The 12989-nt window shown below is 46.5% G+C and overlaps 1 protein-coding gene across 2 annotated transcripts; it reads right to left on the reverse strand.

The window, feature by feature from the left end:
• Nucleotides 1–4844: 4844 nt before the first annotated feature.
• LOC124201460 (paired box protein Pax-6-like) lies at nt 4845–12691 on the reverse strand. 2 transcript variants are annotated; one of them, XM_046597759.1, is made up of 5 exons: nt 12023–12691; nt 10885–11394; nt 9450–10022; nt 8922–9361; nt 4845–6497 (listed from the first exon to the last, which is right to left on the reverse strand). In XM_046597759.1, the coding sequence occupies exons 1-5, from the start codon at nt 12375–12377 to the stop codon at nt 6093–6095; spliced, it is 2283 nt and encodes a 760-aa protein (XP_046453715.1). In that variant the 5' UTR covers nt 12378–12691; the 3' UTR covers nt 4845–6092. The 2 variants fall into 2 exon arrangements, with proteins under 2 accessions (XP_046453715.1, XP_046453714.1); XM_046597758.1 differs by having other exon boundaries at nt 4845–6514; nt 12023–12685.
• Nucleotides 12692–12989: the final 298 nt, after the last annotated feature.

The following is a 12989-nucleotide window of genomic DNA, read 5'->3' on the forward strand; positions in this document are numbered from 1 at the left end:
TTTTTTGTATTGGTCACTGCTCGTTGGTCAGGTGATGAATTCTCTTTTGACCAGGTCCTTGACGCACGATCAATTACCTTTCATGAACCTCAAGCGGTCAAGCCTCCCTCCCACTCTTTTCGCCCTCTCTCGGCACTTCTTCTCTTTTGAAAAAAAATAAAAAAAAAACCTTTTGTGAAACGACACAACAAACCGAGAGCTTATACACATTCTATTGCGAGCTCCTTTTCTTTCTTCCTTTTCTTGTCCTTCCTTTCAAAAACCATTTATTATTATTTATTACACGTAGTAGAATGTTTATCATCGGCGGGAGACAGGAAGGTGTTCAATAGCGCGTCTTTTCTCTCTCTCTCTCTTTTGCGCCCAACACAAACGAAACAAATCGGACAAAAATCGAGAGTCGACTGATATAGCAACTTAGACAAGAAGCTCTCCGGATGATATTCACGGTCAATGAAGTGTAGAAGTTGCGATCTCCTTTTGTCTAAACTATTGTACACCTGAGATGGAGAAAATGTTCCATTGGGGAATTTGACGTTTTTGTTTCGGGCACAACAAACCGGTCAGGAATTCACCGACATCGAGTCAGCAGCTGAAGTGGTGGAGGACAAAAGAATCGACATCGTTTCCTGTAGCGAGCGATCGCTTTTTTAGTGGCTGTATAGGCCTCTCAATGGGAACCACTATCAATTAGTCCAATCACAATTTTTTCAAAAACCGATAGACTTTATTAATAGAGAGAAATTTCCCTCCATTACTGTAAGCCGGAATTAAAAGGAAAAAAAAAAGAAACGAGAAGGTGCCGGTGTGGCGGCAAGTCCTTCGTGGTCAAAAAATGTTCTCGTTGCACTTTACTTTAAGTGTTTAAAGTTGAAAAATATTTCCGAATTTGACTGTTCATCCATAAAGTTGTGAGGTACAAAACAAGCCTGATCTGCAGTCGTTCTACCAATGTTATTTAATGAACTCTAACTGAGTCGATAAAAACGGCAAGAGAAAACGGGAGAAAACAATCCTGACAATCCTAGTCAAGCGCCTAGCTCAGGAATTAACCTACTCCGTACTATGTATACCGATTTATAATAACCGTCATCAAATAGTGAAAAAGGGAAGAATAGAGAAACATTGTTCCTACCTTTATGCCTGGGAAATACGGCCAGGCATCCACAAGTTCTCCATCCGCAGAAAAGTTGAATCCGGTTGAATCCACCAGGCGGGAAAGGAAAAAGGGTGTCCTCGTGAATACACCCACACTCACATGGGCGTACACGAGGACATTTTGAAGAAAGGGGAAGAAGAGGTTCGTAACATGGTCGGCATCGGTAGTTTCTCCAATGGGATGCTGTTTATCTGAATAATTAAAAAAAAAATGGGTCACGAAAAATATTTACAGAAACATCAAGGAAGTAAAAGTTGAAAATGAGACAGTGGGTAAACCCTAATTGTTAATAAATAGGAGAATTTAAGGTTTACATGTAATAATACACTGCATGGGTGCAAAGTCATGCACCATTTAAATATCTAGCAGAATGTCACAGGTTAATAAAAGTAACGAAAATCATTACCCAAGTGATGATACTGAGATTGTTGCTGTGGTCAATAGCAGGACATGCAAAACTGGCAGAACTTGGTGTTATGATGGCTGGCTCTGGTCTCAAATCTGCATGTGCAAAAAGGAAAAGGTTACAATACATAGAGCAAACAAATTGCCATTAAACGATAAATACTATTCAGGAACTTACACAAATTTGGAAGAGTTTTCTCTTCTATTTAAGACTCCCATAATCATTCTATTTGTATTCTTGAATTCATTTACCTGCTATAAACAGCAGTGTATTAAGTTACTCTGTAAAAAGCCACTACCAGAGTTCACACGACGACCACATTTTTTAAATGTTAATTCTTGTGTTATTTTTCGTGCAGCCACGTCTCCCACGAATGACTGTTTGGTCCACCATAGTTATGCCATAGATATAGTTAATTAGTTATCAATATCCTTCACTAATCACTAATCAGAAAACACCTAGCACCTCTTTTTCGAAACTTGTTACCACCATAACGAAGCAGACGACACCATCTTCTAATTAACCCTGGTTTACATATCGATAGATTAATAATCGACCCCCAAATCTTAAATCAAAACCGCTCAAAAGCGATTAATAAAGCGGTTTTCTTACTCGCGTTCGACATCTGCTGAACGGATCGAGATTATTAGTTATCTAGTAGTTCGTCTCATCAGGTTACACATTAACGATAAAAGTAAAAATTTGCAAGAAAAGTAGATGATTACTTTAAAACCGAAAACACCACAATAAAGACCTTCCAACAGGTCCTTTTGGAAACCAAGAAGGAATAACCTGTATTATTGCGACGAAAATAGTGGTGTACTTATTATACCGGTTAGATTGGCCCCCATTATTTGTAGTGCGTGCTGGCGTGTGATGAGGCAACTCATCGGTATTAACACCGGGTACGTTCGCATAACAGTCAAGCCATACACATTGTAAACGTACCCTGTATTTTCGCCCATTAAAGGCTGAATGAAGGCTATCGTCCGCATATTCGTCGAGCAACAGACAGAGATAAAGGATGCGAATTTTTCAACTGGTGTGAAAGGAAAATCCAGTGAAAATGAATAAGAACAACTGGACAGGTCCGATCGCCTTAATGAATCGACATTCTCCTGAAGCTTACGAGCGGAAAAAAGGCCAAAAAAAATACGAATGTATAATAATATTAGGGGCCTTAATGATCTTTTGCTCGCCGAAAGTGTAAAATAAAAGAACCAAAGTCGACTCGACCAAAAAAAATATATAAAGAAATAAATTCCCTATGCACTTTTGATTCGAACCAGAAAGGAAATTTAAAAAAAAGAAAAAGAAGAAGAACCAAATTAAAAAAAAAAAAAAAAAAAAAAACGAAAACTTTTGTAATCGCATCCCATTTATTTTGTTAAAGACCCCGCTGCGATCCAATCGCGTCGGGGCGAGCCGGCTTGCTCAATAATCCGGTCGCCAGGGGGGCCTTCAACACAGCAGCAACAGCAGCAGATAGAAAAAGAAGCGAAACAAAAAGAAGCGAAGCAGCAGCAGCAGCAGTCGAGAGCTAGCGCTCCCATTCGTATGAGCTCGTGACAAATCGTCCACCTGTCCAGTCCAGTCCACTCCGAAGGGGGAAAAATACATAACTATCCGAGAGAGAGAGAGAGAGAGAGAGAATCTTCTCCGTGCCCGATCCATCACATCCATCTTGTGTGGAAAATGCGCTTGGTAGAGAAGAAAACGGCAACATGTGTTGCGTTGCCGTTCGACTTCACTCTTTTCTTATAGCCTCGTCTTCTTCTTCTTTAAATAAAGATTATCTTTTCCCATCAGACATATAAATGCGCAACACTATACGCTGAGGCCCGGGCCCTATATATAGTGTTATAGTCAATAGGGCCGGCTAATGAGTAAACACTTTTTATGGATCCCCCGCTCGCTCGATAAAACTCGGACGCCGCGTCCCGACCGGCCCTTATTATTGCCGTCGCAATACTTCATATAATGGCTAGACTATATACCACCAGTCGGCCAGCAGCCAGGCCGCTGTCTGCTGTGTGTGTGTGTGTATAGCCGTTTATTTGAGCGTGTTTGTCTGAGCTGTGTATATATACACTGCAGCAGCACACGTATAGAAATCAAGTCAAACTGCTGACGCCTCTCTTAGCTCATCAACATTTCCCACGCTTTAATTCGTTTTCCCTTTTGGACTGGCGCTTGGACAGCAGCGACCGACACACACACATCAAGTGATGGACGTTATAGTCGACTCTTTTCTTTCTCTTTTCTATCCTTCTTTCCAAATCCACCGATGCGAAATGATGTACAATTCATTGGACACTCTTGGACATGGCACCACCCCGTGTCATCCGCCGGCGCTCAGCCAACGCGGGGCTGAGCTGCGACACACACAACGTATGTAAATGCAGAGCCGCTTGTTTAAAAAAATGAAATTACTGGGGGGGACAAACGGATGAATGAAAGGATAGAAAGAAAGAAAAAAAGATAGAAAATCAAAAGAAAAGGGAAGAATGCCAATGATGACGGGAAGGCATACCAAATGAGATCCGCTTCAGACTATTTAATGTCAACTGTTATACTCTCTTATGTTCTACGCTAGGGTTCCCCTTGTCCTATACCAAAGAGTCAGACGGGTTCAAAGTTCTTCTTCTTCTTCTGCTCATCCTTTCACGAAGGAGCCTATGCTGTCTTCTCCCGTTGTCTTTGCTGGACTCTGCTGCTGCTGCTGCTGTTGCCTTTGAGAATATGCGCGCCCGTTCCGTCGATGGAACGTGACCGGAGTCAGCAAAACGGCCCCGGCCAGCGTCTATCCAACACAGACGGGGGGAGCTGGTCGCTTCAGACGCGTTCGGAGCTAGATAGTCCTGGCTTATATTCTTTCTCCCGACTGCCCCTGTGTATTATTACACGTACGACAGATGGCTGCTGGTGATATCTATACGATTCGTGACAGAGTCTAGTAAATATAGGAGCCATCCCTCGTATGCCAATCAAAGTCGAGTGAACATATAACGTCAGCAGTAGCCAAAATCAAAAGACTTCAAAGTTTCGACTCGGGTGGGGGAGGTATGCTTTTGTCGGGACTCGCAATCACGTACATATAGAGAGGACTATTAGAGATTTGTGTGTGCCATCCTTCATCGCTGGATGGGTTCAGACGACACGGGAAAAATGTGGCAAGACTCGACGGATCGAGTTTTATTGTTATGTTTTACATTGCCTACATTGTTGGGGCGTTTTGGGGGCATTCGATTCATTTTTGTCGAGAAATTCTTCATTTCCTTTTCATCGTCTAAATCCTGTATTTAACTTCATTGAAAGAATGAGGAGGTGAAAGGAGGGAGAAGGCGGTTGAGATAAAAAAAAGTGGGGTGGATGGAAAACACAAAATGACTGGAGACACGAACGAATGCGGATACAACTGCTGTGCGAGTGTGTGTGTTTTGGTAGTCATAATAATAAGTCGATCATTCATGGCGAATATTTCGCCGAATTGGCTGCCGCATGGCTCGGCTTGCATTATGATTCATTGTCTGTTAAACATATGGCCAAAAAGGAGAACGGACAAAAAAAAAATCATACAACAAAAAAAAGGCATACATAATGATAACTAAACAAGAAATAAAAGAAATCGTGAGAGATTTAGAAAAATAAGAAGGAAGCTCGCCGTTTAAGCCGACGCTGCCTCCCCAGAAAAATGTGTGGGCGTGCGCAAACAAACAGGAGATTAAACCCACACTGCACAGTGCACACCTATGGATATTATAAATATACAGACCATGAAATAAAAAATAGTACGAAAAAGAGAAGAAGAATCAAACAACATTTACTATATAAAGGTGGACGCGCGCTGCGACTTTGACATGCCCAATTATGGGCGGGAAATTCAAAAAAAAAAGAAAAAGAAGAAAATAGAAAGAAAAGAAAAATCAACGACATTCTATTTTTATTATTTTTATGATTATTTTTTTTGTTTGAAAGGAGAAGTTTATAAGGCGCTCGTCGTCGGGTCGGTCGGTCGGTTGGAAACTCTCCGAGGCCAGAAAGTCATGTCGGACATTCTGCGCTGTCATGAGGAGAGAAGCTCAAGCTGACGGATTCCTTCCCATCAGTTTTGTGCTACTGGATTTATCTTTTCCCAAATAAAAATTTTAAAAAGTGAGCTGAGAAGGGGGGGAGACCGACGGACGGACCGGGGCCGATGACGACCAGCAGCCAAAGGGAGCACAAGAGCCGTCATCAAAAACAGCTGAGCTTTTGGGCCCGACACACACACACGTCAGCATTAATCATCGGCCGGATACTGTTGTTGTTGCTCCTTCTCTTGACGGCGAAATGGTGCTCCTGGTCTTTTTCAGATCGAGGGCCTCCTCTTGTTGCCCTTCTTCTTCTCCTCCTCCTAGGCGGTGCTGATGACTGACGACGCTAATGTCACTCTCTTGCTCACTGTCGCTGCAATTGCCGTCGTCGTCGCTATGATCGTCGTCGCCCGTCGTCGAGTAATAGTCGCCATCATGAAAACGGATCAAATCATTTGTTGTGGAGTCGGCGGATGTCTCGTCCGGCGGCGGCGGCTGCGGCCGCTGCAGCGGCGAACAACTGCTGCGCCTGCTGGTGCTGGTTGGCGATCCAGCTCGGATGGAGACGGGCGTAGGCCGCCGCTGCCCACGGATGCCAAAGAGTTGGTGCTGCGCTACTGGTTGGTGGTGGTGGTGGCGGTGGATGCTGGGCGGATGCTGGCGGCTCCTGCTCGTTACTCTCACCGGCAACCTGTCCTCCTCCTCCTCCTCCGGTTGATGAGGCGGATGCTGCTGGCTGTTGTTGGCTGTTTGGCCCGGTTGGCCCGACTCCAGCGGCCCCGCCGACGACGACCCTGGCGGATGCTGCGATGGCTGGAGCAGGTTCATCCGCTGGTGGCGTCTCCATTTGGCTCGTCTGTTAGAAAACCAAACCTGGTTAGAGAATATAGCCATTTTAGTCCCCACGGTCTTTCATCAAACTCAAATGTTCTGTCTCTCTCTCTCTCTTTCTTTTTCTTAGATATTTATCTCTTTTTATCTTTTGTTTCTCTACTCAACAATTCCAGGCCAAGCGAAAACGTTCGCTGGCCGGCATCGGTAGTTCATCATCCGTCAACATGATTTGCTTAGCAAGTTGAACGAGAGGGACTCTCTAGCTTGTTGTGTACATACTGGTATACCCTGGCATATAACATAGCATGCCAGCAGCAGCAGCAGGAGAGAGAACACACACACAACACATGATGGTATACAGGTATTTGACACAGCTTTTTACATGTATACTATGGCGGACGTTTTTTGGGGATCAGATGATGACTCTGGGGGGCTCGGCATTTCACAACGCGTTCCACAAGAAGTTCCCTGGCTCTTTTTTCTTTTATTTCTTGTTTCTTTTTTAGCGACGACGTGACTACTGTAATTCCTCCACTACTGTTATACCCTTGGCCGGCAGCACATTTCATTCCAACATCGGAATTGTCATTGCGTCAAATGCTCGGTCGCTCGCTATTTTGTTTTCGTTTCATTTCTTTCCCTCGTTTTTGCCGTTTGAAACCAAAATCAAAAAAGAAACAACGACGCATGTCAAATCACTCAAACGAACGGGAAGAATCTTAACAGTTTGAATGCTATGCGAACGGCATGTTGCGAGCATAGCTCAGCAGCCGAATCTCTCATGTCGATAATTCTCTTTTCTCTCCCCTTCATTCTGTATGTATGTATATTGCCGAGCTACTAAAACTCTAATGGACCTGCACCACCTGTTTGTTTTAGTTCACGCTCTTTCGTTCACTCTCTCTCCGTTCGTTATCCAGTCGGTGTTACGGGAATAAACCCAAAAAATAATAAAACAACAGCCAAAAAGCCAGCCAAACTGATTGTCCAGCAGAAAAGAACTGGCAGTATTAGAATACCGTCTACTACCTTGATGAACAATAAGCGGGGGGGGGGGGGGGGGGGAACTAAACAAATGAGACAGAATGAAAGGTGAGAAATGAAGAGAGAGCGAGAGCGGACGAGATCCTTGAACCGGTCAAGAATTATTAAGGAACGAAATAGAAAAGCAGCTCGGCGAAACCCGAACGAGCGAGTTGAAGGCAGTACTACTACTCCTACTATCCTACTATATAATGTCTAATAACTGGGGCTCTCTTGTCGTATAGTTTCTGTATTTGGGAGTTGATCGCCTATTATACGTCCTCTTCGGCCAGAGCGCGGCGCTCTTTTTCTCTCTGGCCGTCTTTCTTTCTCTCTCTCTATCGGCAAAACATTCGTATCCATGTTCTTTTCTTTTCGACAAATAAAACTTATTCATAAACGAAAGGCAGACGAGAAATGTGTATGTAAGAGAGCTGGGCTATAGTATATTTTGGCTGAATGTTGTTTTATTTTTTCCCCTATAGCTTTTGAGCGTTGGTTGTTTTCTCCGCTCTCTTGTGTGTGTCCGTGTCTCCCATAATAGCATAGCCGACGGCTCCACTTGGCTTCTTTATTTTTTTTTCTGACTCCTAATTCGAACTAACGACACAGGTGTGTGTGTGTGTGGTGGAAATCACAATGCGCAACCGTTGCGTATACACATATATACATATCGAAAGCTGTTAAGTACTATATACGTAGAGCAATCTATTAAAGCTGCTGACCCATGCTCGAGTTATTTCGCTGACTCGAGATGTCGACAACCAATCCACCAGAACTGGATATTCCACGTCTCTGATTGTTTTATTTTATTTTATTTTCTTCTCTTTTCTCTCTCACTCGGGCGACCATTTCGTCTATAAAAGTCATCAATCTCTTTGGCTTCGTTCAAGTTGTAACGCCCCGCGATCTGTCCACGGACAGGTTCTTTTTACATATACAATTATAGCAGGCAGCTATCTAGCGCGCCGTATAAGTAGCACAGCACGCATGCTGGACGAGTTGGCATTATATAGCTCGAACAACATTATTCGCTGATATAAGCGCTGGTCGCTGGTGATGGTGGTGGTGTTTGATTATCCCATCGGTTCGTTCAAATCATTCATTCGTTGCCGCTGCAAGACTTTTTTTCTTCTTTTGCCATCGCGATAACGCTGGCTGGACGTTCAGAGTGGAAAATACCAACTTTTTCAAAATGGGGAAAAAAGTAACCACGGCCAAAAAAATGCCCGAAATAGCCGAGAGTTTGAAATACCCGCGGGGAAATCAAACAAGCGCCAAGCTAATTCGAGATCGGTTGGGTAACATTGTCCCATGTTTATAAATCTATACTCGACTTCTTTAAGAAGATGACATGATTTATAACGTCACATACATACAGGGAGGTAGGGGGGAGGGAAAAATTCAAATGTTGCCAACTGACCTGGACTCGAGCTTCGGATAGTTGCGTCTGACTGGCCAGACGTTCGCGCGTCGCCACGCATGGGTAGTGAGTTTTCTCGAATTCGCGTTCGAGTTCTCGCAGCTGGCCGGTGCTGAAAGTCGTGCGATTCCGGCGGAATTTCCCCTGCTGCTGCTGCTGGTGGTGGCTAGCCGCAGCGTCCGCGTGTTGCTGTTGCTGCTGTTGCAACAGCTGAGATTGCGACGGGTGATGAGAAGCGGAGAAAGAGGAGCCGCGGCCGGGAAGGTGAGCGGACGACGGAGGTGGCGTCACGCTGTCCGCCCGCACCGAAGAATCTTCCGCACCAGCATCGGCCGAGTGTTGACGCAGAGGACTGCGACTACGGCTGCGACTGAAACTGCGGCTGCGGCTTTCGCTGGGGCTGCGACTGCGACTGCGGCGATTACCACCATAGGCCGAATCTATTGGATTAGACATTGTATTTACTGCTATAGGCCTAGGGGATTAATGATAGGCCTAGGGCAACTGGAATTGAAATGGATGGATTACCGTGAGATGATCGACGGGCTCGATGAGATCCCGTCGGCGAAACGGATCCCTGGACGGAATCGGCCGCCGATCCTTGCGGAGTGGCGCCGGATTCTCTGGCGGCGGCGGCAGCGGCGGCGGCGGCTGCGGCGAAAGCGGCAAATCCGGCCGGAAGGGAACCGAGCCCCTGGTGATGTTGGTGATGGTGATGCTGATGGTGATGATGAGGATGGATGGGCGAAGCTTGCGGACTGATGCTCTCACTGCTGCTGCCGTGCGGATGCTGAGGTCGGTGAGGGCTGCTGGCAGCTGCCGGTGGCGTCGTGAGCGCCGGCGGAAGCGAATGGGAAACTGACGGCGGAGTCAATCCAGCACTCGACGGTCCCCAGTGGTGATGATGGAGCGGAGTGGCCCAGGGAAAAGGATACGGCGGTCCCGGCACTCCGCCAGCACCGGCAGCTGCGGCCGAAACAGCCGAATAGAGGCCGTAACCGGCGGCTCGGGCAAATTCGGCCGCTGCCCGTTCGGCCGCCCGATTCCGCAAGATGCGATTAATACTCGAAACGCTAGGCGCAGTCCCGTTAGTGCACACACCTTTTTTTCGAAACAAATAAAATTGAATGCGGATCGTTAGCAAAACAAATCTGTGATCGACACAAAACATTTCTATCTTCGCTTCGATGGAAACATTGGGGTTCGGCACACAAATGACCTTTTAGGCCTATAATCAACTTGCAACAATCGCCCCCTCCCGTGAACGGCCGGCCCGAAAGAAATCGCTTTTACATTAAGAGAGAATTAGGACAGCGTGTCAAAGCATTTAAAGCTGGTGGGGCCTCAGACGAAAAAGAAAATCGTTGCAAGATATTATTAGCCTTCGTCATCAGCGAGGGGGGAAAACGCTTGGCTGGCCAAAAATCATCAACGGAGGAAGGTTAGATGATGGTGCAAGGGGGCCACAAAAAACGAAGCCCGGTCGGCTGTGCAGGGAGAGAACAATAGAGTTTAATTAGACGGACGCAACATGCGCAGCAGCACAAGTCCGCGTTCGCTTTTCCAAATTTTTAGTTGTTGTTGTTGTTGTTGTGGCTGTGTGTGTGTATAGGCTCCTCATCAGGTGCTCGCTCATGATCCCCAGCCCTAATTAACGCCCTTTGATCACGTTTTTTGAACGAACCCGAGCAACACACACACACACAGCAGGTCTATATAGCCGATGAGACTTTCTCCGCGTCACTTGTCCTTTGGACAGCCAACAGCAAATAAAAACGCTTGGTTTAATGCTCATTGTTTTGCGCACACGAACCAAATCAGTTCAGCGAAAGAATTCAAAACACACGGGACATATAAACGAAGCCACAAAACGACAAGCTCACAGTTGGAAATCAAATCAATATTTGGTGGGGGGCCAGCAACGGAAATTTGGTAATTTTTTTGTTTTTTGTTTTCTGTTTACCTTCAGAAATGAGCCGCTCGCGGATTTCCCAGGCGAAGATGGTCGGGTTCTCGCGTTTGTACTGCTCGATCTTGGAGACGACGGTGGGGGTTGCCACTTTGGGCTTGGATCCTCCGATGATGCCCGACGGGCGGGCGCCCATGACGCCGCCGTGACCTGCCGGCCCGGACGAAGCCGACGCTGCGGCCAACAGTTTGGAGACGGCGGAAGAGGAGAGACCGCCGGCTGCGGCGCTGCCGATGGCCGCCGCCGGAAGATGATGATGCTGCTGCTGCTGGGTGTGGTGGTGGTGGTGCTGGGCCTGGTGGTGGTGGGCGGCGGCGGCGGCTGCGGCCGCCAGAAACTGCTGGTGATGTCCGGCCAGATCGTAAGCCGGTCGGATGAGGCCGGACGAGTAGCGCGACAAGTCGAGGAGCCTCTGGTGGTGGGCGGCCGCCGTCGACGCCGTCAATCCGGTTGTCAAACCAGGAGGCGCCGAGGCATACAAGTCGCGTAAATTGACCATCGGAGCTGAAACAAACGGAATTTCGGTCGTCGTGATTATCAACAGATCTCGTGACGGTTTAGATACGTAGCACTATACGACGTCGAGGTCGACAACAAGTTACAGGTTTTCAAACATCTGCTGCTCTACAACTAGTAACTCATTATTAAGCCTCATGAAGCAACAGTTAGATCGTCTAAGCAAAGTGCCAACAAGTGACACGATGATTTTCCCGTCTTTTGTGTGACGTAGTGCGCCCAGCACAGCACCGATTGATCTGAATATTTCTCGTTCGTGTTCTGTCAAACTGATTAGAATCGGTGCGCTCACAATGTCGGCGCATCGAGTCAACTAGACAACCGATGCCATCGCTCTCCAAGGTGATCACGTCTATTTTGTCAACAAAAAACTAAACCAAAAAAACCAGTTGCCAGTCGGCAAACTCAGCTGGGCTTTGTGTTATGAGCCGGAATAAATAGGTATATACACAACCGGCTTCGACGTGGAAAATTTAAATTTTTAGCACGAAGTCTAAATTCTTTTGAGCGAATAGCATTGGTAATCATGTCTTGTTTTACCGGCGGTACTAGGCATTTTTTTGGCTCAAACAAATACCAATCAATGTCAGAAATTCTTTGCGATGTTTTTTCTTACCCGATGCGCCGACTGGATGGAGGTGGTGCGGATGGTGATGCGGATGAGCCGGGAGCGGAAGGGAAGAACTGCCGGTCGAAGCGGGAAGATCCGTCATTTTCCACACGGCGGAGGCTGAAGCTGCCGGAGTGGTGGATGCTGCGATCAGCGCACTGTCTGTCACTAGCATTCTATTCGGCCGGCTCACGGGATGGATGCTGTTGGCGGAGGCGGACGCCGGAACCGAGTCGGGCGAAGAAACCGGAACCGATAACGATCCGATTCTGTTGATTGCTGATGATGGCCAACTCTCAACTCGCGTTGATTGACCCGAACTGTTGAAGCCTTCCACCTTCGTGTCGAGCAGTTGAACCATTCACTCTTGCAACAACAACAACAACCGAAATCAATTGGTCTAAAAACAATTCGAAAATTTTTTTTTAAGTCATCAATCTTTTCTTATTTTGGTCGATGAAGCACTGGTATACAAGTCAAAGATGTTTGACGAGAAAATACTAAAACGTACAGTCTGAGCGAGTCGAATTTGCTTTGACAAACAATTCAAAATCAAACGATGACAAAAATGAAGAAGCAAATAACGTGGTGATGCGAGCGCTACGAGCACAAGTGGACGTGTGAGCCGGATCGCCCCACTCGCCTCCTCTTTTGAGTGTGACCCGGCTCGCTGCTGCCTACCTGGTACCTACCTACCTACAGTTACTGTAGTCTAGTGTGTAGCAGCAGCAGAGCCAGCGGGAGATAGCTCTAGCCCACCTCGCCGCCCACCATCTCCGCCTCCCATTTTTATTGTCAAACACAGGTAGGTTCTCCTATCCCCCCTCCTTTCTTTTTACAACACATACTGTAAGAGAGAGAGAAAGGGGAGACAACCAGGTGAGCATCAGTCCGTGGAGGATATAGCTATATGTTGTAGTTGTATGGGCTGGACAAAACGCCCGAATCAAACAAGAACTGCCTCCACACGGCG

Source organism: Daphnia pulex, chromosome 2 (assembly GCF_021134715.1).
Source record: "Daphnia pulex isolate KAP4 chromosome 2, ASM2113471v1".
NCBI classification, from domain to species: Eukaryota; Metazoa; Arthropoda; class Branchiopoda; order Diplostraca; family Daphniidae; genus Daphnia; species Daphnia pulex.